Source organism: Hyperolius riggenbachi, chromosome 2, assembly GCF_040937935.1.
Source record: "Hyperolius riggenbachi isolate aHypRig1 chromosome 2, aHypRig1.pri, whole genome shotgun sequence".
In the NCBI taxonomy this organism is placed as follows: domain Eukaryota; kingdom Metazoa; phylum Chordata; class Amphibia; order Anura; family Hyperoliidae; genus Hyperolius; species Hyperolius riggenbachi.
In genome coordinates this window covers 275,760,915-275,787,259 of record NC_090647.1, presented here as the reverse complement: position 1 = coordinate 275,787,259, position 26,345 = coordinate 275,760,915, and the positions used below count along the sequence as shown (strand labels likewise).

At 42.1% G+C, this 26,345-nt stretch overlaps 1 protein-coding gene across 13 annotated transcripts in view; it reads right to left on the bottom strand.

The window, feature by feature from the left end:
* Positions 1-26,345, bottom strand: part of BCAS3 (BCAS3 microtubule associated cell migration factor) — a 1,423,373-nt gene that overhangs the window by 1,339,291 nt on the left and 57,737 nt on the right. For all 13 annotated transcript variants that reach the window (XR_011026249.1, XR_011026248.1, XM_068268730.1 and 10 more), the window contains exon 6: positions 9,760-9,841. Coding sequence is in view for 11 of the 13 variants with exons in the window: in XM_068268730.1 (XP_068124831.1) it covers positions 9,760-9,841 (82 nt within the window). In the remaining 2 variants the exon portion in view is untranslated. The remainder of the gene's footprint in view (positions 1-9,759; positions 9,842-26,345) is intronic.

The following is a 26,345-nucleotide window of genomic DNA, read 5'->3' as shown; positions in this document are numbered from 1 at the left end:
CAAACTTATTACCATCTCACCAATCAACACTAATCAATATTTTGTCAAGCCCGTGGCATCTCTTATGAGACTTAATTTCAGTGCAGATAGTTTGTTATGATTTTTGTCTTGCTGAAGAATGAAATTGCAAGTAAAGGGAAGCCACTCTGAATCCACTGCATGATGAATGATACTCTGCCTGTACTTCCCTGAAGTAAAGAGGTCATCAGTTCTGGAAAAATCAACTCTGTTTGTGGAAGTGCAGCTCAAATTCGCAGGATCTGAGAAAAATAGATTCAGGTTTTTTTTCTACAAAATGGACAATGCCCTATACTATTATCAGCTTACCACTTGGATAAAAAAAAAAAAAAAAGGGAATTTCATATAACTCGACTAGTCCCTGACATGAAATTCTGCATGCAGAACTTTAGCTGTGTGAAGTCTGATGACTTATGTTCAGCCAATCAGGGCCTGAACACGCTAGTGCGCAGAAGGTATTTGAGAAGGCAAACTTTCCATACATTTTAGTAAGAGAGATTTTTGGTCCTTTGTAGCCCCTTACACACTCCTAGGAGTTCTGTTCACCATAAGCTTGCTGGGTAATTTGTATCTTCATTGCTTGTCAAACTCATTTAAAGCGGACCTCAACTCAGAAATTCCTCTCTGCTCTAAAAGATACGCAACACCATAATAACCTTTAAAGAAAAACATTTTTTGTTACAGCTGATACAAATCCTTTCAAATGAGCTTATCTGCTGTGGCAGTCAGGTGACACAGGGGAGAGATCAAATTACAATTTGGGATTAGACATAAATTAGGGGAAATTAGACAGGCTAAACTCTCCAAATACATACAGGGTGCATTTCTCTATGTTTTCCTTCTATCCTGTTCAAGCCTTCAGGTCCACTTTTACTCTGTTTGGGCCTGATCATATTCACTTTTTTCTCCTAAGTTTTTTCCTAGGAGAAAATGTTTCATTTTCTGTTTAAAATACATTTTCAGCACTCTGCAATTGAAAAAGTACCAAAAAGTAGGCGAAAAAGTACTGTCAAAATTATTTTCTTGCTTGCTGGTGGTTTAAAAAGCATTTTATCATGTGAAAATATGACTTAGGAGAAAAAGTAAATTGGATCAGGCTCAATGTCTACTAATGTGGACTACCAATGTATTGCACTGAAATGCACAATAGTGCTTGCCAAACATCATTGGTTACTGTGAAAGGACCCTTAGCGTCCTCATTTGTCCCATAATAAGAGATACAAATTTTAAAACGGTTAGTTCCATATAAATATAAGAAATAAAGTGAATTCATATGTTATCAGGTTCTGTTCATTAACTTTACAATAACAAGCAGCTAAAACATTACAGATTAAACTGTACTCGATTCATTTTGTATGGAAAAAAAATACTGATAGTGCAAGATTTCCTGATGCAAACACGACTGCAAAATATCTGTCCGATGACACTTCCAGCCTCACTCCCTTTGAATGGATAAAATAAAAGGCTGCCTTCAAACATCCCTGTAATAGCTGTCTGCAACACCATGTACAGACATAATGCAGACAGCTTATCTAATGATTGTAGACCTTTATTTACTGAGAAGTGAAAGCTGGGGCCTAATAAAATGTGACGCTTAAAAGTGTATGTGGCCGAAGCTGTGAACTTTTCGCTTCACACCTGGGAATGAATTCTTTATCGCGTAAGAACATCTTTTTTAAAGCTGTGCCAATTCGTTTGAAGCAGACTCCAACATTAAACAATCCTTCTTTTACTGTTTCACAGTAAAACAGTGTGTGCGCCTTGCTTGATGGTAATCATCAGCTCCATTACAATTCATTTTATTTTGTTCAGAATCATTAAGCTGGTGCGTTAGATAGCTGCTGAGTCCTATTACAGTGCTCTCTTTTATCCGATTCCAGATATTAGTCAAATGCCTTTCTGGACTTTTGAAAGCTTTATTCATTTGTAAAATAGGTTGAATGAGGAGGTCACATTTTGCAGCCATACCAAAATTATCCACATTTGTTTGTAAATGCTGCTGGGTTTGAATACAGCATGCCCTAATTCTAAAAGCAATTTCAAAAGAGAGCGTTATCATGATTATTTGGCATTATTGTTTGGCTATATGGATTTGTTTTGCAAAATAGAAATTGTTAACACAATGTTGCCCTTATCTTATGATTTTCTGAACAAAATACAAACCCTTCTGTTTACAGTATGAGTGGCACTGATTCACCAACCCACAGCCACTTCAAGACATTGTACAGAACACTCAGTCCCTTCGTACAAACTTGCTAAGATACATGCAAGAAAATGGAACCAATGTTGCCCAGAGCATCCAGTCAGTTAACTCCAATTGCTCCACTATGGGCATTTATAATTATGGGTGTTTTTTGTTAAAAGGGAACCTAAACTGAGAAGGATATGGATTTTTCCTCTTAAAATAATACCAGTTCCCTGACTCTCCTGCTGATCCTGTGTCTCTAATACTTTTAGCCACAGCCCTGCAACAAGCATGCAGATCAGGTGCTCTGACTCAAGTCAGACTGGATTAGCTGCATGCTTGTTTCAGGTGTGTGATTCAGCCACTACTTTGGTGAATTACATCAGCAGGGCTGCCAGGCAACTGGTATTGTTTAAAAGGAAAAATCCATATCCCTCTAAGTTAAGGTTCCCTTTAATGTTCCCTTTATTTCTGTATTTGGCACTCCCCCAAGTGACATGCTGCCACGGTACCAGAAGCAGAGCTAGTCATGCTGAGACCCATTTAGTCTTTGTACTCCCCTCTGCAGGAGCTCCCTGAAAGGAAATTAAGGAGGAGGGTTCCCAGGGGAGACACATATGACTCCTGTAGCAGTGCCCTGAACAGCTCACAGAGGTATTCACATACCCTATTGGAGTCCCCCTTGTAGATTTTTTTTTTTTTAAACAGAATATAAGAATGCTCAGGGTCTGACAGTGTCACACACAAACACTTCTGTAGGTGTACACTCCCACAGATAATAAGCATATTCAGGAGGGAGGGGCTGGACGGAGAAGCTAGCTGGCAAATGACACATGCCAACCAGGAAATGGAGGTACACTCAACCAGACAAAAATAATTACATCTGTAAAGTAAAATAATAGTTTTATTTATTTATTTTCATTAGAGTACTAATATGTTTTATGTAATTTGTATTACATTTTTTAAATTCAGGATTCTAACTAGGGGAGTAGCAAAAATCATCCATTTTTACGTAAATGTTCTTATGTACTGATCTTCATATATCAGCTCCTTTTGTCATGTGCAAGCCTACCACACAAATTAGAAGACTTTAATAGGTTGGCCATTCAATTTAATACACACATCAATTCACATGAATATCCAATTTTAGCTCTTGGATCAGTTTTTCAAAATATAAAGGAATACCCAGACAGCTCATGGTATGGATCGATATGGCTCTATAGGATATGGCTATCCCATAGAGCCGTATCAATGCCTACCATGCACTGATGATGACCAAAAAGTCTGAAACATGCTGTATGCTCTGTATGATTGGGCTCTGTAAAATGTATTAGCTGCAGCCTCACTACACACCAGTGATCGTGGAAGGGTGTCTGGCTTTCAGGGGCAGAAATAGATGATTTGCATATTCAGGAGTGACAAAAATACCTTCTGTTTCCAGAAGGCAACATTAAAATGTTCAAAACATGGATTCAAGCTCCATAGGTAAAGGCTGTTCATTTACTAATCTAATATGGTCAGAGTTTGCGTGAGTGTTGAGGGGCTAAGGGCAGGAGCAATGCATGATCAACAGCTGCATAACTTTATACTGAAATATAAAGCTAGTGGTGTTAACAGTGTGATTTTTTTTTTATAAGCGTGATTGATACTTATACTAAAATCTAATTGATATTAGGTGATGCACTGCAGGAAAGTGATCAATATGAGTAATCAATATTTTCCAAAGAAGTTTTGATTTGAGGAATATTGATCTTATTTAAATATAATTTAGCTCTCTTAACACTGAAAATACTCGAAATGACAGCATTCAGTTTCATGTGAGCAAGAAAGGATCCATGATGCATCAATACTGAATATGCCACAGCACAGACCTTTGGTGCAGTCACACTGCATCAGTTGTATTACAGAATAACTGTGCATGTCATCTCACTGACCATACAATTCTATATTCATATCCCTGTTTTGTAATGGATTGCTTTTTCTAACTCGTTGCACATGCTATTAGCATCGTACTAGAGTAGCATGACTGCTGCTACAGTAAAGAGCGTTACTAATGAGGGTTACTGTAGAAAATGGTCCACTACTAGTGGAGTAGCGCTAATAGCATAACTCTCGGTACATGCTAATATTGTTGTGCGTTGTCTGTGCACACCAATATTACTGAAATTTTGTGCATCAGGCCCTTTATTGTTGCAGTAAATTGTGTGTAAATTATTAGACCAAAAAGAGCAGCCAAGAGGGAGCAGGTCTAAAGTTCTACAGCCTGTTAAATTCAGTTTTGAGCCTGTTCAGTAGAATATATTAAGAAGTGGTTCAGTATATATTAAGAAGTGCTTCATATAATATATGGAGTGGTCCAGACCAGTGAAATAAGTAACGTGCTGATAGCATTCCTAATTCATACAACTAAAGCTGGCCGTACACGTTTAGATTTCCAACCAATGTTGCAAAACGATGGATTCCTTTCAGAAAGGGATGGATTCAGAAGGAATGGATTCCTACCTCACACAACATATTGATTTTTATTAAATTCAACCTGCAGCATTCCCAATCAACCTAGATTTTCCATCACATCTGATAAATACTTTTTGCAATTAAGTTTTGGTCAAAATTATTCAAATCAAACATTTAAAGGAATCGATTCCCATCTGATTTGATCAAAGTGATTACATCTGCATGGAATCGAATGGGAAAAATAGATGTGTGCACCTTAATTCCTTTTGTGAAGCAAGTGTAAAACCTACTCTTACAGACCTAAGTTTTTAATTTTGCAGTTGTTCCCCCTTTCCCCTCCCTTCTTCCCCATCACTAACCATACTGGAGCACAATATGACCCAAAGATTTAAAATGAAATGCTTTTTCTCCACACACAAAAAATCCTATTGCAATTGGACAACCCCCTAATATGAGCAGCATCAAATGCATTTCCTCACAAAAGGCTCCAACACATACTACTACAATTAGAAGACTACTGCTTCTCCTATTCTCTCAATTTTATCTTTACTTTCTGAGGTTCTCCAAATGTCAGGAATAAACTCATAAGGAGTCAGACTGAACAAGCAGCCCTTACCAGATCTGACATAGAAGCATGGGGAGTGTAGCCTCTGTAACATCCAAGCAATAAAAGATGGTTTAATACTACGATGTATCAAAAAGTGGAGGAGAAAGTCAGCAGTGCTGATAGCTGCTTTATTCAATGTGGTGCAAAAAATCACATCAATCCATATCATACGTGACAAAGGTTTCACATACTGGTGTGTGGAGACAAGCTGGTGTAGCGGTGGGTGCTGGGCACTAATGTCTGACAGCCGTTTCACGCATGACACACTTCTACTGAGGCTTTTGATTTGTTTGCACCACTCTAAATAAAGCTGCTATCAGCAGTGCCGACTTCCTCCTCCACTATTTGATACATGGTAGATTGTCTTTTTAAAGAGAATCTGTATTGTTAAAATCGCACAAAAGTAAACATACCAGTGTGTTAGGGGACATCTCCTATTACCCTCTGTCACAATTTCACCGCTCCCCGCCGCATTAAAAGTAGTCAAAAACAGTTTTAAAAAGTTTGTTTATAAACAAACAAAATGGCCACCAAAACAGGAAGTAGGTTGATGTACAGCATGTCCACACATAGAAAATACATCCACACACAAGCAGGCTGTATACAGCCTTACTTCTGAATCTCAAGAGATCACTTGTGTGTGTTTACCTTCTGTCCCCAGCTTCTCTCATGCACTGAACATTACAGGCTTCCTGCAGACAGCTCTGCCTATGTCGTTAATTCCTCAGTATGTGACAGACCAGCTCCTTTCACAGCCTCCAGAGGAGGATTTTTATCCAGCTCTCTTCTATCACTGATAAGATAGCAGAGAAGCTGCTGGCTTATGTAAATAAAACACACACTGGAGTGTGCATAGAGGAACAGTTCAACACTGAAGAACTTGGCAGCCTTCCAGACACAGGCCGACAAGTCTGACAGGGGAAAGATACATTGATTTATTACAGAGATGGTTATAGTAGAAAGAGCTGCAGTGAGCCAGAACAGATTAGAATAGGTTTAGGAACTTGTAGGATGGTAGAAAAAACGTTGTAATTTTTGTTACAGAGTCACTTTAAGCCAGAGCACGCTGACTTCACTGCAGACTCACCAGGCAGCGGAGAATTTAGGAACTAGTGTTCCATTTCTAATACCTCCACCCCTATACCGCACTCCACAATACTGCAGTGCCAGCAGCCTTTTGTCTTTCTCTATACTGGTTTAATACTACCTATGGTCATTAAGTGGTTAACCACCATTATCTCAACTACCTCCAGGTGCATAAATAGTTAGACTAAAAAAAGCATGCATAAGGCAAGAATCTTTACTACCATTCAGTACAAAGTATTTAATTGGCTCTCCCTTCACCTATTGCATTGTGCCAAAAATATATTACAGTACTAACTCACACATGTCTCAGTTTATAATGGATTCAGGTACAATAGACATAATCAAGAGTTATAATTACACAAAAGATCACTGTAAAAAGAAGTAATGTATCCCTAACTTTTATCACCATCTGCTAAGCAGCAGGATTTAACTGTGAAGAAAAAGAATACCATTTGAAGCAATTAAACCCTTGAGAACTGCACATTCTAAAATATTTGCCTAGATAATATACAGCAATTTAAAACATACTTTCAAGTAATGGCACTTTGACACGCCCAACCAGAGTGCAGCCAAAGAAGTAGAACATTTCATGGATTGTAAGGTAAATCAGTAAAGGCAGAATGCTATAATAAATGGTTGGATGATTTTGGAATGAGCAATTCAAAGCAACAAAGTCAGCCAGTGATCTGATCCCACTATACAAAAAAAAAAAGAAAGCACAGAAAGCAAGCTAAAGCATAGATTCAGCAGCACACTATGGCAAAGTAAAGTCAAAGAACCTTCATTAGCACATCTGACAGACAGAAAAAGCTACCTTTCTGTGAACCTCCAGACTAAAAATCTACTCAGCAGCACCAAAAAGGTTTGGTGTTTCTTTAACAGTTTCACAGCATCAAATTTTGTTTTTCTTACCCAAGCCTCATTTTTAGCTGCATGGAAGCTAAGCTCCACCCCATCAAAGAAATCTGCCTGGGATGGGGAGGTGCCCAAGATGAACATCAAATATTTAAGCACAGTTCAAAATGAAGGTAAGTGTGGGTCTTACCTTAAATAAGACACTGAACATATAGTTCAGACTTTTATATACAAAGACGCAATAAGTCCGCAGTGTATACGCGTGCAGAGCTCGTGTACAGTACAATGCGGACTTAGCACTTTTTATTTACCTGAGAAAGTGGTTGTGAACCATGAATCGCGTTGTCATTGTGAAATTGTGAATAAAAGCCTCAACTTTTCGTCCAGCTTCTTATTGAAGGTAAGACCCACACAAACCTTTTAGGCTCCCTGCACACTGCATGTGAATCAGATTCCGATTCTTAATCGTTTTTTACATCCGATTCCGATTTTTAATCATTACTGCATGCTGCATTTTTTCCTCCGTTTTTCTGTTGATTGCATTCAGGGAAAATCGGAATTGCAAATCGGAAACGGAATCGGAATCGCAAAACGGATTTGCAGTGTGCAGGGAGCCTTAAACTGTTTTTAAATATCTTATGTTCATCTTGGGCGCCTCCCCGTCCCTTAATCAGTCCCTTTACAATATTTGTTTATAAATTACCGTATATACTCAAATATAAACTGATCCGAATATAAATCGAGGTACTTGATTTTCCTTTAGACACCAGAAGGACCTCTGGTGTTTACAAGAAGAAGGAACATTACAGTACATTACCTGAAAGGGTCTACATTCAATTTTTTTGTACCTCAAGGTGCTATATATAAGTTTCCAAATAACTTGTTGAACCATTTAAATGTTGCATACAGATACTTTACATAATTTTTCACAGTTCTTTATACCTTTACTAATCCTAAAAAAAGCACCTCACCACTTCCAAATGGGCAAACTTCTGGTAAAATGTACATGAATACTAAAATGCCAGCGACCTCTTGGTGGCAAGATTTAAAGACCACTTCTTCATACTTATACTTCTCGACTTTTTCTCAGCCTTGGATGTAGTTCATCTCTACACATCAAGAACCTAGAGCATTGTTAGATTTCCTATCAACTCTCAGTTTTTTTTCAGTGTCTTTTACTCCCATAGTAACTTCTCCCAACACCACTACCTATTCATGTACCATAAGTTTCTGTCCTTGGTCCCATCGTTTTTTTTAATCTACACTGATGGTCTATGACAAGTGATATGCTCCAATTTTAATTTCATCCTATGCTGATGTACCTATCAGCTGAAAGTGTCTCTAGCCTAAAATATTGAGTTCCCAACCATATCTTTTTTTTCACTCATGTCATGTAGTTTTTAAAAAAATGAATATGAATAAGAAAGAACCTGTTACCTATAAACCAATCTCTTTTTGTTCAAAACTCCAGGCCCTGACAGGATGCACATGGAATGATATCTCAAAAGCAAGTCCCTTGCTGTGCCTAAATTTGCAGAGCTCTTTTCCTACTCATTCAAGAAAGGCGCATATCCAGATTCCATGTATGAATTATTTATCATTTTATTACCCAAGCATAATAAAAATCTGGAATTGTGCGAATCATATAGGCCAATATCGTTGATTAACTCCAACACTAAGATGCTCGAAAAAGTGCTTGCTACACAGCTGAATAGGTACATTATGAACTTTATGCATACTTTATGCCTGGGAAGTCTACAAAACTAAACATTTGCAGACTATTTTCTAATATACAGTATCCACCCAAAAACGCTGGCGACCAGGTCATCTTATTATTTGACACCCATAAGGCAACTTATTTAATCACGTGGGCCTATGTGAACGCAGTTCTAACAAACATGGGTTTTGGTGACAAATTAAAAAAAATCGTTCGGTATCATGCATGCTAGATCAATAGCAAGAATCTGTGTGAACTCATATGCGCTGTAGCCCTTTGCCATTCAGAGAGGTATCAGCCAGGGATGCCTCCTGCCCCCCCTCCTTTTCATTTTAGCTTTGGAATCACTACCTGAATACATTAGAACTTTCTCTAATCTGCAGAGCCTTAAAATAAATCAAATGAAAGAGAGTATATCCTTATACGCTGATAATGTGCTGCTATACTTAGCTGATCCAGACCCTTTGCTAGCCGAGGTTTTAAATGTCTAGTCACAGTTTGGTGCAGTATCAGGGTTAAAAGTCAACTGGAGTAAATCAGTATTGTTCTCTTAGGATGAGGGGGCAAGGAGTTCTATACACCTGGCATCGGGCGATCCCTGCTAGTGCAGGATACCAAGGACTTTCATGCACTATCTTTCGGTAAAGTTCCTCTTAAAGGATTGTAAAGTGTACCATTGACATAAAGCTGCTCTGCCACATACTTAGTATAAACTTTCCATTACTGGCAGAGTAGCAAATGTTCTGTAGAGTCAACACAACGCACACAAAAACATACACAACTGCAAAACACATGAGCCTAGAAATATCATGAACAAGAAAACAAAATTAAACTTACTAATCTGAGGAGTTGGCAAGATTCGCGCAGATCGTACTGGACCATGCCGAGCTGAAAATAACTCTTGAGCTTCACCACTGGCCTGTAAAATATAATTCAAAACATATTTCAGTTATACTGACATTTAACTTTTTTGGAATGCAAATGTATTTTCTGCAAATATCCACATAAAGCATACCTGAACTGACATGTGGCATGATGCGACATATAATCCTACTGAAAATTTGTCTAAAGGGCTTTTTTTTTTAATTTTCCTGCTCTACATGTTTTGAAAAAAACTAGTAAATAGAAGGCAAAACGCTATTATCTTGGTGAGAAGATATTGCTGATAAGGTTTTATGTGCTGAAAAGGTAAAAGGGTCATTACTTCTGTTTGCTGGCTAGATGGATAGTGTAATGGTTAAGGGCTCTGCCTCTGACACAGGAGACCTGGGTTCAAATCTCATCCCTTCCAGTTCCGCTCGCCAGCACCTATTCAGTAAGGAGACCTTGGGCTAGTCTCCCTAACACTGTTACTGCCTATAGAGCGCAACTTAGTGAATGCAGCTCAAGTGCTTTAAAGAGACTCTGTAACAAATTTTTCAGCCTTAGTTCTTCTATCCTATAAATTCCTATGCCTGTTCTAATCTGCTCTGGCTTACTGCAGTCTTTCCTAACTGCACTGTCTCTGTAATAAATCAATGTATCTTTCCTCTGTCCTGTTTGTCCGGCTAAAGCTTGATTGTGTGGAATGTGCAGGGCTGCTTGTGATTGGTAGAAGCGATACACACCCTCTGCAGGCCCCCTGCATACTCTGAATGACTCATACACTATGCTGAGCCTATTAGAAGCTGGTTAGTTTGTTTGTAAACACTGCCTAAAACTGTTAATTACAAGCCAGGATTGCAGCAGAGAGTGGCAGAAACAGCACAGAGGGGCCCAGGAGAAAATAAGGAATAGAATGGTATGCTTTTTAGTGTAAGAATATTAGAGTACAGATTCTCTTTAAGTCAACCAGGAGAAAAGCACAATATAAAAAGTTATAAATGTTTTGAAGCAGAATGAAGCACAGTTTACATCAGATCATAGCTCCTGCTTCAAATTCAGTCTTAATCATTCATATTTTCATTGAAAACAAAAATGTGAGACTGTGTTACTAATGTTCGATTTACCATTACCACACATACAATTACTTTATTTTGATCATAAATGTATTTCTAGTTCAAGTTTGTTATAAAGTGTAATTACTGTCAAAGTTTCTACCCTACCCTATATAAAAAAAAAGAATTTTATGGGATAGTGATCAATTCTATCAAGCATGGATCACAGTGAAAGCACTATACTACTCAACAAAATGCACCAGCATGGGCCATCGATCATCCATTATTCAAGCTCCAAACCCAATCAACCCGAGATTGTCTTATATGTCAGATCAGTCAATGAATCAGATATGTAGGTAGAAATAGATTACTGGCTGATTCGATCAAAGTGATTGAATTTCCCAGAAATCGATAAAAAAATGAATAAGTGTATAGCCAGTCTTATATTTGCTCTCACCTGAAGCTGGCGACTGTGCAGCTCATATCTTCTGTGAAGGAGACTGTGAAGGAACCTAATAAGACTGTTTAAAAAGCAAATAGTGTCCAGATTTCATCTGGACTACTTCTGTCAGAGCTACAGCTAGTAGTAAATTATTGTCTCTTGTCACCTTCAGCTGAATATGCTTTTATGTATACATGCAATAGCTGCTCTCAGCACTAATACCTGTGCATTGTACTCTTATGTGGGGGAGGGGATGATTTTGAAACAAATGACATTACTTTGGGATATAAGCAATTAAGATAACTATATGGAAATAAGCAAGACGTTTTGAATCAGGATTGAAGTCTGATGAAGGCTACACAGCCAAAAGCTTACTCTTTTACGGATGGCTAACACGGTACAATACTCTACTGCTACTATATGGAAATAAGGAAGTGGGACATAGATTTTTATAGCAAGTTATGCCAGACTGTAACTCTCTCTTGGGATTTTTCAAATAGATGATACAAAGCATATACTTAAAAAATGATGGAAGGAGGTGAATAAACAAATGCAAAGTCTTTACATTTAAACTATGAGAAGAAAAGTCAAATTAATATAAAAGTGCTATTTTGTGTCAAACCCTGTGAACTGCTGTTTCACTTTTGACATAAAAAAAAAAAAGTATATTAAAAATCAGAGCTTTACCATTTTAAAAAAAATATTGCTAGAGGTACTTTCTAGAAGATTTAAAGAAAAAAAACAAAACATTGGCAGGGAAGGCAACATAGCTCAGCATCCACTTTGTCAACTATACCAATGCATGTACTAAACTCCAGATGTTCAATTACCGTATGTGTATTTATACTAAAAAATAAAAAGGGAAAAGCATTACAGATAAGGGCCTAATCAAAGGTAAACTCGAAATCAATGATCGTAAAATAAAAATTCCCCTGAAATATTTTATTGCTATTATTTAAAGTAAGCCTGTCATTAGTTTTAATAGTCAGATTACTGACGTGGCTCGGTGAGATGAAGATAGTGGCTGTATCAGCCACGGCTTTTACTTTAACCTGGACTCCTGTCTAGGTGATGTTTTGATGATTTTTATCCCTTACAATACTTTGAAAATACATCTAAGTTATAAAAAAGAAAGGAAATAGATAAATAAAACACCCCTCTGAAGGTAAACTTGTCACAGGCCTGTGCTATTTAAATTAATCAGTTCTTTGAACTCCAACAATAAAAAAAATTAAAATTGAACTTGGCCAGCTTGATAGTGACTTAATAATATTCTAATAGGGTGGGCGGTCTCAGTGATCAACAGAGAAGTTTAATAGCTGAAGTCGCATTATATTTGATTCCATGTTCTTCTGATTTATAAAACAAATCTCTGTATTTTCATACTGACAAGCAGTTTTTGCAGAAGGGAAATTGATTATGTGTTATTTCATCATATGCTCAGTTCTTACTGTTCACATTGAAAGGCAAAGTACATACAAAAACATACATACTGTATGCTGTGTACATTTGTCCCAAAATAAAATGTATTGTAAAGAACTTTTTTTTTCCTATCTAGTCCCATACAGAATGGGCTAGTACAAATCCTTATGGGATATGTTAACCACTTAAGCCCGAAGGGTTGAAATTTTTTTACATCCGAACAACTTTCACCCCTCATTCATTTGCCAATAACTTTATCACTACTCATCACAATTAATTGATCTATATCTTGTTTTTTCCGCCACCAATTAGGCTTTCTGTGGGTGGTATATTTTGCTAAGAGCCCCTTTACTGTAAATGCATTTTAACAGGAAGAATAAGAAAAAAATGGAAAAAATTCATTATTTCTCAGTTTTCAGCCATTATAGTTTTAAAATAATACATGCCTCCATAATTAAAACTCACGTATTGTATATGCCCATATGCCCCGGGTATTTCAACGCTAAAATTATGTCCCTATCACAATGTATGGCGACAATATTTTATTTGGAAATAAAGGTGCATTTTTTCCGTTTTGCGTCCATCACTGTTTAGAAGCCCATAATTTATTAAAGAGACTCTGAAGCGAGAATAAATCTCGCTTCAGAGCTCATAAATAGCAGGGGCACGTGTGCCCCTGCTAAAACGCCGCTATCCCGCGGCTAAACGGGGGTCCCTTCACCCCCAACCCACCCCCCGCAAAAGTGTGTCGTGAAAAGGTCGCAGAATTTCCCTTCCTGGAGGCAGGGCTAACGGCTGCAGCCCTGCCTCCAGTCGCGTCTGTCAGCGGCGCATCGCCGCCTCTCCCCCGCCCCTCTCAGTGAAGGAAGACTGAGAGGGGCGGGGGAGAGGCGGAGATACGCGCTGACAGACGCGCGTGGGGCAGGGCTGCGGCGGTTAGCCCTGCCTCAACCAGGAAGCGCTCCCCGGGTGTATCGAGGGGGATTTGGGGGTGAAGGGACCCCCGTTAAGCCGCGCTATAGCGGCGTTTTAGCAGGGGCACACGTGCCCCTGCTATTTATGAGGTCTGAAGCGAGATTTATTCTCGCTTCAGACTCTCTTTAAATCATATTGATATACTCCTTTGACATGCATATTTAAAAAGTTCAGACCCTTAGGTAACTATTTATGTTTTTGTTTTTTTTATTATTGTAATTTTTTTTTTTTTTAATTTAAACTTGTATGTGGGTATTTTTTGGTGTGGGAGGTAAACAGGGTTTTTTTTAATATATTTATATGTTTAATTTGAAATTTTTTTTTTCAGGTGTAATTTGCTATTTGGCCACAAGATGGCCAGAATCAAAAAGTCCTGGGAGCGATCGGTCTCGCTCCCAGGCAGAAGAAAGGACCCCAGAGCTCAGAAAAGCCGCAGCATCTGAAGAGACGCTGTCGGCTTTTCTCCGGGGGGGTCCGATCAGCGAAAGGGATTTATAATCCCTTTCACTGATCGGTGGGCTAGCGGCCAGCAGCGGGGGCGCGTACGGGGGGGCCCGCGGGAGCGCGCGCGACCCGCGGGAGTGCGCGCAGCCCAACTGGACGAGAAATCTCGTCCAGTTGGGCTTAAGTGGTTAAAGAGTTCCTTTATTGTTTCCACAAGCAGCGTGTGTCAAGAACCTATACAAAGATGGTGGCCAGCCTGACTATTTAACCACTTAAGGACCGCCCCCAGCCGATGGGCGGCGGCAAAGTCCGGGCCCAAACGACCGCAATACGCCCATCGGCGAGGGCGGCTGTGGGAGTGGCTATGCGGCGATCGCGTCATTCGTGACGCGATCAGCCGCCGGGGACTGGCTCCGCCCCCGTTCGCTGTAACCCGCCGGCCGTTCGGAAGCGCCGGCGGGTTACTAGCACCCGGATCGCCGCTGAAACAATGTATAATAGGCATTGTAATGTATACAAAGCCTATTATACTGGCTGCCTCCTGCCCTGGTGGTCCCAGTGTCCGAGGGACCACCAGGGCAGGCTGCAGCCACCCTAGTCTGCACCCAAGCACACTGATTTCCCCCCCCCCTGCCCCCTGATCGCCCACAGCACCCCTCAGACCCCCCCTCCTCCCACCCCCCAGACCACTGTTTGCACCCAGTCACCCCCCTTATCACCCATCAATCACTCCCTGTCACTATCTGTCAACGCTATTTTTTTTTTTAGTCCCTAATCTGCCCCCTACTTCCTCCTGATCACCCCCCACCCCTCAGATTCTCCCCAGACCCCCCCCCCCAGTGTACTGTATGCATCTATCCCCCCTGATCACCTGTCAATCACCTGTCAATCTCCTGTCAATCATCCGTCAATCGCCCCCTGTCACTGCCACCCATCAATCAGCCCTTGTCACTGCCACCCATCAATCAGCCCCTAACCTGCCCCTTGCGGGCAATCTGATCACCCACCCACACCAATAGATCGCCCGCAGGTCCGACATCAGATCACCTCCCAAGTGCAGTGTTTACATCTCTTCTCTCCTCTAAACACCCACTAATTACCCATCAATCACCCATCAATCACCCCCTATCACCACCTGTCACTGTTACCCATCAGATTAGACCCTAATCTGCACCTTGCGGGCACCCAATCACCCGCCCACACGCTCAGATTGCCCTCAGACCCCCCCTTATCAATTCGCCAGTGCAATATTTACATCTGTTATTCCCTGTAATAACCCACTGATCACCTGTCAATCACCCATCAATCACCCCCTGTCACTGCCACCCATCAATCACCCCTTGTCACTGCCACCCATCAATCACCCCTTGTCACTGCCACCCATCAATCAGCCCCTAACCTGCCCCTTGCGGGCAATCTGATCACCCACCCATACCAATAGATCGCCCGCAGGTCCGACATCAGATCACCTCCCAAGTGCAGTGTTTACATCTCTTCTCTCCTCTAAACACCCACTAATTACCCAACAATCACCCCCTATCACCACCTGTCACTGTTACCCATCAGATTAGACCCTAATCTGCCCCTAGGGCACCCAATCACCCGCCCACACCTCAGAACGCCCTCAGACCCCAGCCCTGATCACCTCGCCAGTGCATTGCTTGCATCTATTTCCCCCTCTCTAATCACACCTTGAGACACCCATCAATCACCTCCTGTCACCCCCTAGCACACCTACCCATCAGATCAGGCCCTAATTTGCCCCGTGTGGGCTCCTGATCACTCGGCCAAACCCTCAGATCCCCCTCAGACCCCCTTCCGATCACCTCCCCAGTGCATTGATTGCATCTATTTTCCCCTCTAACCGCCCCCTGAGACACCCATCACTCACCTCCTGTCACCCTAGCACTCCTATCCATCAGATCAGGCCCAATACATACTGTCATCTAAGAGGCCACCCTGCTTATGACCGGTTCCACAAAATTTGCCCGCTTATAGACCACCTGTCATCAAAATTTGCAGATACTTATACCCCTGAACAGTCATTTTGAGAAATTTGGTTTCCAGACTACTCACAGTTTTGGGCCCATAAAATGCCAGGGCAGTATAGGAACCCCACAAGTGACCCCATTTTAGAAAGACGACACCCCAAGGTATTCTGTTAGGTGTATGATGAGTTCATAGAAGATTTTATTTTTTGTGTCATTTTTCACTAACTTGTGACAAAAAATAAAATCTTCTATGAACTCACCATACCCCTAACGGAATACCTTGGGGTGTCTTCTTTCTAAAATGGGGTCACTTGTGGGGTTCCTATACTGCCCTGGCATTTTAGGGGCCCTAAACCGTGAGGAGTAGTCTAGAAAACGAATGCCTCAAAATGACCTGTGAATAGGACGTTGGACCCCTTAGCGCACCTAGGCTGCAAAAAAGTGTCACACATGTGGTATCGCCATACTCAGGAGAAGTAGTATAATGTGTTTTGTGGTGTATTTTTACACATACCCATGCTGGGTGGGAGAAATATCTCTGTAAATGGACAATTGTGTGTAAAAAAAATCAAAAAATTGTCATTTACAGAGATATTTCTCCCACCCAGCATGGGTATGTGTAAAAATACACCACAAAACACATTATACTACTTCTCCTGAGTACAGCGGTACCACATGTGTGGCACTTTTTTGCACCCTAAGTGCGCTAAGGGGCCCAAAGTCCAATGAGTACCTTTAGGATTTCACAGGTCATTTTGCGACATTTGGTTTCAAGACTACTCCTCACAGTTTAGGGCCCCTAAAATGCCAGGGCAGTATAGGAACCCCACAAATGACCCCATTTTAGAAAGAAGACACCCAAAGGTATTCCGTTAGGAGTATGGTGAGTTCATAGAAGATTTTATTTTTTTGTCACAAGTTAGCAGAAAATGCCACTTTGTGAAAAAAAAACAATTAAAATCAATTTCCGCTTACTTGTGACAAAAAAATAAAATCTGGGTGGGAGAAAGTATGGCAAATCGACCTAACGATCCATCGAAGCTTGAATCGGACATGCCGGAAATAATCGAATCGACGCGTATCGACGGCCGCATTGAACGCGGAAACGCATGGTGTGTATCCAGCTTAACATATGCGATGTCTTCCCATCACCAGAGTCTGCTTTATGTCATATTGAGGATTCTATTGATCTTATCAATTTAGATAGGATGCCTGGGAAAGCCTCCTCAGTAACAGTTAAGGCATCTAATTACATTTATGTTTGCTAAAGAATGTTTCTGCTCTGTATGTCAGTGTATATAAGCTGTGTTTTTCAGTTTTGGTCAGGAACCAGTCCGACGAAGGCTTTTTATAAGTCGAAAGCTCACTGTTTATCCATCTCTAAGTTAGCCAATAAATGGTATCATCCTGATTCAAAACTTCTTACATATGCACAGTGATAGTGTCTATTTTTCCTATCTAGTGAAATGAAACTTCCCTGTAGGTTAAAACATGTGCCAGCATAGCAGGATGCAAAAGTATCTCTCACATTACATATATAGTAACATAGTTATTTTGGTTGGGGGAAAAAAAAAAAAAAAAAAAAAAAAAAAAAAGACATCTGTCCGAGTGTAACCTGGAAAAATAAAATGTACATCACTGCCCCCTTTAAAACCGTGCACTGCAATGAACATAGGGTAGAAAAATAAATGTTTCTTCTGCCTTGTCAGTTCTCAGTGTGATGTTTTGGCAAGCCAAACCATAAACACTTTCTGGCGTATATACTCTCATAAAGATGTACGAGGCCGACGGCTCCTGCAGTTCAGTTGGGTTTCTTGGCTGATAAGTAAATGATGCCAAAAGACGCTTCCCTCATTCAGGAAGCATTTGTAAAATGTCTCAGTGAGTGATTAACTTTGTCCTTTCTCCTTCATTTTCCAAGGTGTTCTGTACAGCAATGGAACAACATTTAGAGAGGAACCAATAAATATTTTATTTTTACAAAAACTTCATTCAAATGGAGAGAAGGATGCTTCAGGAAATGAAACGTGAGAATCGGGTTTAACTAAGTGAAGGAAACATTTTGACTTTACTGGAGTTTTCAGAATTTCCAGTAATATAAAACTAATAAAAATGTATTACTAGGAATGGTTAATGAGATGCAAATAACATTAAATTAATGCAAATGTTATACAGCTTGAAGACGAACTACAGAAATACTGCTGCATTTGACTGGCCCATGTCCAAGTTGCATGAATTTGCATAAGATTTGCATTATCTTGGGATTATTAGCATCTTATTTACCATGCCTACGGATTCTAATGCTGGGCATACACGGCTCGATGCCCCCTTATCAATTGAGCCGCTGATGGCTCGATTGATAATATCCGACATATCCGATCACCGCGGGGATCGATTCCGCGCTCGATCCTCGCAGGCGAACAATAGCGGCGAATCGAGCGAGTGATAAGAAGCACCAGCGGGGGCGCGGCGGGGGTCGATCCGGCGGATAATCGGCCGCCGGATCGACCCGTGTATGCCCAGCATAAGGAAAGCATATATCCATTACGTTCTATTTGCCTGTGACTGATTCAAACACAATCAGGCCATATAATGGTCAGCAATCAAGCAATTGTGAACATTTGAAAGCATTAAGCCTCATACACATGTACATGAACTGTAGCCTGGTATGGATCGGGATTTGAACCTTAGGAGACATTGCAGGGCCAAGGCTGTACAGATGCATTCTATTGTTCTGGAGAGGGGTAAATGTCTGAAAGCGTGGTTCATGACAGAGCAAGAAGGGTGAGAGAGAACAATGCTTTTGGCCACCACTGGACCAAGAAGATCCACCAGGCAAATCGCTGGCCAATGCACTAAAAGTGATCAGGGGCCACTGTACACAGGCATTATTCTCAGCAGAGGCAGCCCAAACCGGCCGCATCTGCCAAGAAATGTCAAGCGTGAGTACAAGCATTAAGAACTTTTTGTTGGACACAATGTGATTATGTGTGGATTAGTCTCTTTCTCTGGAGCCACTTATATGTCAAAAAGGAACAGTAACTTAACTAAGCTAGACATGCACAGGTTTATTATAGCATGATATGACATGCCAATCAATCTGTATCTGATTGGAATTTGATTGGATAGCGATAGATTTTTACCTGACATGACTAACTTAAAGAGACTCTGTAACAAAATTTTGAGCCTTATTACTTCTATCCTATTTATTCCTATAGCTGTTCTAATGTGCTCTGTCTTACTGCAGCCTTTCCTATTTGCACAGTGGCTGTGTTATCGCTATTATATGATCTAATCTTCTTTCTTCTGTCGGCTCTGTCGGCTGAGGCTGGAATGTGTGGAATGCGCTGCACTGATTGTCATTGGCAGAAGCTATACACACCCTCTCCAGGCCCCCTGCACACTCTGTATGACTCACGCACTAAGCTACTCTCAGCGTATCAAATTGCTATGCCTTTTGTTTGTAAACACTGCATAAAATGGCAATTACAAGCCAGGATTGCAGCAGGGAGAGGCAGAAACAGCACAGAGGGGCCCAGGAGAACATAAGGAATAGAATGGTATGCTTTTTATTGTAAGAATTTTACAGTACAGATTCTCTTTAATTTCAATGTATTTCAGCAGAATTGTATTGAGCATCGTTCAATCTGCAAACATAAAGTGCAGCTCCTTGTCCTGCTCCCATCATGTTGCCCGGTGTGCCGTACAGGTCTGGCCTCTCGCCAGACCTGTACCTACTTTAGGGTGCAGGAGGGGGGAAGTAGCGCTAGAAGGAGGGGCAGTGGAGGCAGCGGTGGGGAGGGGGGAAATATCCCCCCCCCTCCCTTACCTGGGACCCCTCCTTCTGCCTCTCTCCCCCTCCGTTTAGCGGTGGCAAGTGCGGCTCGGCGGCGGGGAGGCATACGGAGAATTACTCACCACTTCCGCGTTCCAAGCGCCGGCAGCGTCAAGTCGTCACACATCTCCGCCTTCAATGCCGCCCACTGTTCTTCCTGATTAGCGGAAGCACAGTGGGCGGTATTGAAGGCGGAGATGTGTGACGACATGACGTTGCCGGCGCTTGGAACGCAGAAGTGGTGAGTAATTCTCCGTATGCCTCCCCGCCGCCGAGCCGCACTTGCCACCGCTAAACGGAGGGGGAGAGAGGCAGAAGGAGGGGTCCCAGGTGAGGGAGGGGGGGGGGGGGGTATTTCCCCCCTCCCCACCGCTGCCTCCACTGCCCCTCCTTCTAGCGCTGCTTCCCCCCCTCCTGGGCATCTATACTGGGGGGAACTGTACTAGCTATACTGGGGGCAACTAAACTAGCTATACTGGGGGCAACAAAACTAGCTATACTGGGGGCAACGAAACTACCTACACTGGGGGCAACTAAACTAGCTATACTGGGGGCAACTATACTAGCTATACTGGGCACTATACTGGGGCACTACCTACCTATACTGGGCACTATGCTAGCTATACTGGGCACTATGCTAGCTATACTGGGCACTATACTAGCTATCTGGGTACTATACTAGCTATACTGGGCACTTTACTGGCTATACTGGGGCACTACCTATCCATACTGGGACTATACTAGCTATACTGGGGCACTATACTAGCTATACTGGGGCACTATACTGGGGTAACTATACTAACCATACTGGGGCAACTAAACTCCCTATACTGGGGCAACTATGCTAGCTATGCAGCCGCCCCCCCCCCCCATAGCACGGCACTGTCCACTAGGTCGCGCAAACCCCCCCCCCCCCGCCGCCGCCGTTCCCCGGAGAAAAATATGGTCAGAAAGTGTTCCCCGGCCCGGAAAAGGTTGGGAACCACTGTTCTAGTCCAACCAGACTTTTGATTGAAAATTTGCACAAAATCAATTAAAAATGTATTAGATATGCTGAAGCAATAGTTGACTGGCAGGATCAAAGTGATTGATTCCACCAGAAAAAGAACAGACAAAAAATAAGTAGGGCCAGTTTTAGGCATGTACGTCAATGCAGGTTTTATAAGGTCTCTCATGTTGGTTAATTTTGGTTCATGAGTATAAGCAAAAGACTTCCATTGCTGCATTAAAGGTAATGCAATAATGCAACATGACATGAAAGCATAAGTCAGAATCATACTGAGGATGTTCTCACAATTCCATGAGAAACAGAAATCATGTCTGCAGATTCTGGTGCTTTCTCCTTTTCACCCCCCAAACAGAAAGATAATATTTTGGGGTATCTTTAGCATCCAAGCCACATATGGTTGCCTCGATATTTCTAGCAGGTTTCTTAAAGGGAATCTGAAGTGAAAATAAACTTATGAGTTAATGAATTGTATGTGTAGTACAGCTAAGAAATAGAACATTAGTAGCACAGATACACAGAGTCTCATATTGATTCCTGTACAGGAAGTTAAGAAACTTAAGTTGTTATTTATGCAAATGAGCATCTCGGAGCTCTACGACACAACCTAGGTAGGCGAAAGTGTTGTTTTCTGAAGCACTTAACCTGTCTCTCACTAATTCTCTTGTTTAAAGAGACTCTGTAATAAAAAAAAAAGTTCCCCAGGGGGTACTCATCTCGGTAGGAGGAAGCCTCCAGATCCTATTGAGGCTTCCCCCATCCTCCTATGTCCCACGGTGGTCTTGCTGCAGTCCACTGAATGCACAGCTGACAATTTGTCAGGTTGTGCAATATTTACCTTTCCCTGTTCCAGCGGGGGCGCTGTTGCGGCTCTCCTCTCGTAAATAGGCGGAAATAGCCGATCTCAGTCGGGTCCACTCTACTGCGCAGGCGCAAGTCGCCTGCGCCTGCGCAGTAGAGTGGACCCGACTGTGATCGGCTATATTTTTTGCCTATTTCCGAGTGGAGACCCACTACTGCGTCTGCGCTGAAGCTGGGAAGGTAAATATTTACATCCCCCGCCGTTCGGGGAGCTCTATCGCTGCCGCCGTGGAATGGAGAAGGATGGGGAAAGCCTCGATAGGATCCAGAGGCTTCCCCTTCCCAAGGTGAGTACCCCCAGAGGCATTTTTTATCAATACAGATCTTCTTTAACCACCCTGGCGTTCTATTAAGATCGCCAGGGTGGCTGCGGGAGGGTTTTTTTTTTTAAATAAAAAAAAAACTATTTCATGCAGCCAACTGAAAGTTGGCTGCATGAAAGCCCACTAGAGGGCGCTCCGGAGGCGTTCTTCGATCGCCTCCGGCGCCCAGAATAAACAAGGAAGGCCGCAATGAGCGGCCTTCCTTGTTTTGCTTACATCGTCGCCATAGCGACAAGCGGAGTGACGTCATGGACGTCAGCCGACGTCCTGACGTCAGCCGCCTCCGATCCAGCCCTTAGCGCTGGCCGGAACTTTTTGTTCCGGCTACGCTGGGCTCAGGCGGCTGGGGGGACCCTCTTTCGCCGCTGCTCGCGGCGGATCGCCGCAGAGCGGCGGCGATCGGGCAGCACACGCGGCTGGCAAAGTGCCGGCTGCGTGTGCTGCTCTTTATTTGATGAAAATCGGCCTAGCAGGGCCTGAGCGGCAGCCTCTGGCGGTGATGGACGAGCTGAGCTCGTCCATACCGCCCGGCTGGTTAAGATCTTACTGCAAGAAAGTTCAAAGGGTCATTAGCTCTGCTCTCCTTCATAAGTTAAAATCCAGAGTGTAGTCTGTAAACTGCAAATATTAGAGAATGATCAAATCTTAAAAATATGAGACTCTTTTCTTTGCTACTAATGTTCTTTGAATTATCCCTACTACACATACAATTCATTATATCATACGTTTTTGTTTTTTTCATTTCAGTGTCACTTTAAAAATGTAATAGCTTGCTGCTAAAGCACTTCTGGCTAAAACTAACTTGGAACTCTCTCCCACTTTCCAGGGACGTGCTGATAAACAAAATACAATATATATATAAATATATATATATATAAATATATATATATATATATATATATATATATATATATATATATATATATATATATATATATATATATATATATATATATATATATATGCTGGAGGAAATCACTTCAACAATACGGGAATCCACCTCCCAGTTTGATGCAGTTTGGGATCCCTGGTGCACATGGAAGGCCTTAAACACCACCTCTGGATAAAGCATACATCCTATTTGACTTGTTAATATTTAAAAGATAGATAGTATGTATATTATATGTTACTTTAGCACTACCGCTGTTGCTCCTTACTGATGTTTTAACAGCATAATTGCTGTTGTACTTTTCATGTTGATATATGTTTAATGTTTTTCTTATGTCTTTTTCTGAAAATAAAAAAATAAAAAAGATAATTGAAAAAAAAAATGTAATAGCTAACTATAGACTGAAGGTGAAAGATATGTGAGGCAAGCGATGAAGTGATTGCACATGGTGAAGTGCTAGACACCCAATATCGATTGAGATGCTATGGGAACTAGTTGAGAAACAAAAGGAAATCTGTTTGTCTAAATACCAAGTTGACCTGTTCAGGATGCCTTTTTACTCATCTATTTGGTGGTGGCCTGCAGTGAGCTGATATCAACCAGAAATAAAAGAATTATATTCTATATGGATGGTGGTGTGCACAGTAAACAAATAGAGTAAAATAACAGTAAATACACTGGTTTTGTTCTGATAAGGTAATTGGAGGAAGCTTTAACCTCCCTAGCGGTATGGACAGAAATGTCCGTTCAAAAAAACATGCTGTGAACAGTATAAACATGCATACACATCAATACTCTCCTGCACTGTATACTAGACCCTTGCTTGACACATTTTGGCCAGTTACAGGGAAAAAAAAGTTTTAAAAATACATTTTATCACTGCTTGCACAGAAATCCTGGGGAAATTGAACGCTGGGAAGGTTAAATGTGAAGACTTTCCCTATATCTATGGACACATTGAAGAAATCCAGTTTTGATAACACCAAACTGATCTAGTGTTCAGTGTGTTTTTTTTCCTTTCATGAAGAAATAAGAGAGCAAGGGAGGGAATGTTTGATTTGGGAAGGTTCCTGTGACTGCTGGGGAATGCCTATGATTGTTAGTGGGTGCGAGTGACTACCAGGTTCCATCTGTGACTGTTGGGGCGGTAAAGGTGACTGCTGCCAGTTGCTAGGCTTTTGTAGTAAAAGAAGATTTTGGGTCTCTCAGTTGCAGGCAGAATTGGCCACCACCTGAGATTGGATGAGGGTACACAAAGGAGCACAGAAAGGAAAGAGGAGGGTACATGTGGGTATGGGGATGAGAAGAGACAAATAGAGCACACAACGGGGGGGGGGGGGGGGGGCGGAAGAGGAGGCACAATAAACAGGATGGGAATAATAGAAGTGGGGGGGGGGGCACAGATTTGAGGAGGAAGCAAGAGAATATCATATAGGAAAGTGGGCAGGGCTGAGCAGCAGGGTGTACAAAGATAAGTGGGAAAGTAGTGGGGAACACACCGGATACACATCATTCCCGCAGTTCTTCTTTGTGATGTTCATGTGCCTTCAAAACTTCTGTTCTCACCAGAGCATAAAATCAATCACCTGACCTTGCAGACCTCCTCCTGCTGCAATTAGATAAGATTACTTTTTACCCGATTTTTAAATAAAAGTGCTAAACGGCTATAAACCCTCTAGCTAGCACTAGGCTATCTAGAAGAAGTCTCCGGCACCCTCCGTTCCCCGCCGCTCCCCCGTTTATACATTACTGGATCCAGAGATCGGCGCAGCCTCCCCGGACAGCTCCGGTCTTCACTATGGGGAGGATCGCAGATGACGTCATGCGCAAACCCGATCCTCCCCATAGAGAGACCGGAGCTGTGCCGGGAGGCTGCGCGATCGCTGCATCCAGGGGGGTAATGTATAAACGGGGGGATCGGCGGGGATCAAGGGGTGCCGGACACTCTTACTACCTAGCCTAGTGCTAGCTAGAGGATTTACAGCCATTTGACACATTTATTTATGGGGGACTCCTGGGGCCACAGAGCAGTATGCCCCATACAGTGTCAGGCATACCGCTAAGGAGGTTTACTGTGGCTAGCAGCTAATTAGACAACTTCTGCAGCTGCACTGCTGGCCACAAATCTCTCTGCCAGCTGTTGTAGAAGGAGGAAGTGATCAGCTTTGTGCTTATGTAGTATTTATCTCCCACCAGCAGCCTCACATCTACACTGGCAAAAGGAAATCACCCAATCTACAGGTTTAAAGGAGCATTCACTGTGGCAATTCTATATGTGAACACTAGATGGTGCTGATACGCTATTCAAAACAAGCACTTTCTTTACTTTTATTTATCTAGGTTTTACTAAATGGTTAAAAAAAAATGAGAAAAGCTCTTTTACTTATCGATTACATGGTGTTGGGATATAGTTTCTGTATTTTACTTCAATAGATTTCACTTTACATGATTTGTTACTACTGAAAATACACCTTGGGCTCGATTCACAAAGCGGTGCTAACCCAGTTAGAGACTTTAGGCGTGATAACCATTGCACCACGCTGGTGAAAAGCCAGTTTAGGCATGATAAGTTTAGGCAGGATAAGTTTAGATCGCGAGCAAAGTCCCGCACGCAAAGCAGCGCCATTAATCTCTATGCGAAGTGCACCAGACTTTGCTAGCGCAAAACTTTTGATCAGCTGTGCACTGCGGTGCTAACCCAGTTGGTGCTTAAACTTATCACGCCTAAACTTATCACACCTAAACTTATCATGCCTAAACTGAGTTTAGGCTTGATAAAGGGCTTTTCACCAGCATGCTGTTAGCACCGCTTTGTGAATCAGGCCCCTTGTCTATTTATTCTATCACCTGTTCTTCCTATATTCATTTATGTAGAGTAAAGGTGGCCATACACTTATAGATTTGCAGCAGGTTCGACCATCAGATGTGCAGCAGGGTCACCAAACATAAGCCATCTATGTATGGGATTGGCTTGTTCAAGGCATGGTAAGTAAGCATGCAGAGGTATGGAGACATTCAGTGATGTAGGCACCAGGTACAATTGACACCATGCAGGGCCGTTTCTAAGGGCCGTGCGGCCGCCCTGTGCGCTATTGGGGAGGGCGCTGTAATGGAGGGGGAGCCGCAGTTGCGGGGAGGGCAGCCCGACCTCTCCCACCCTTCCTCTCCCCGGGCCGCCCTCCATGCTCCCCCCTCCGATGCAGAGTGAGCATGCAGGGAAGCGCTATATACAGCTACTCACCTCCTTGGTTCCAATGGCCGCTCACTTGCCGCCGGTCTCCTTTCTGCGGCTACCTGATCCGCCCAGCCCCCCGGATCA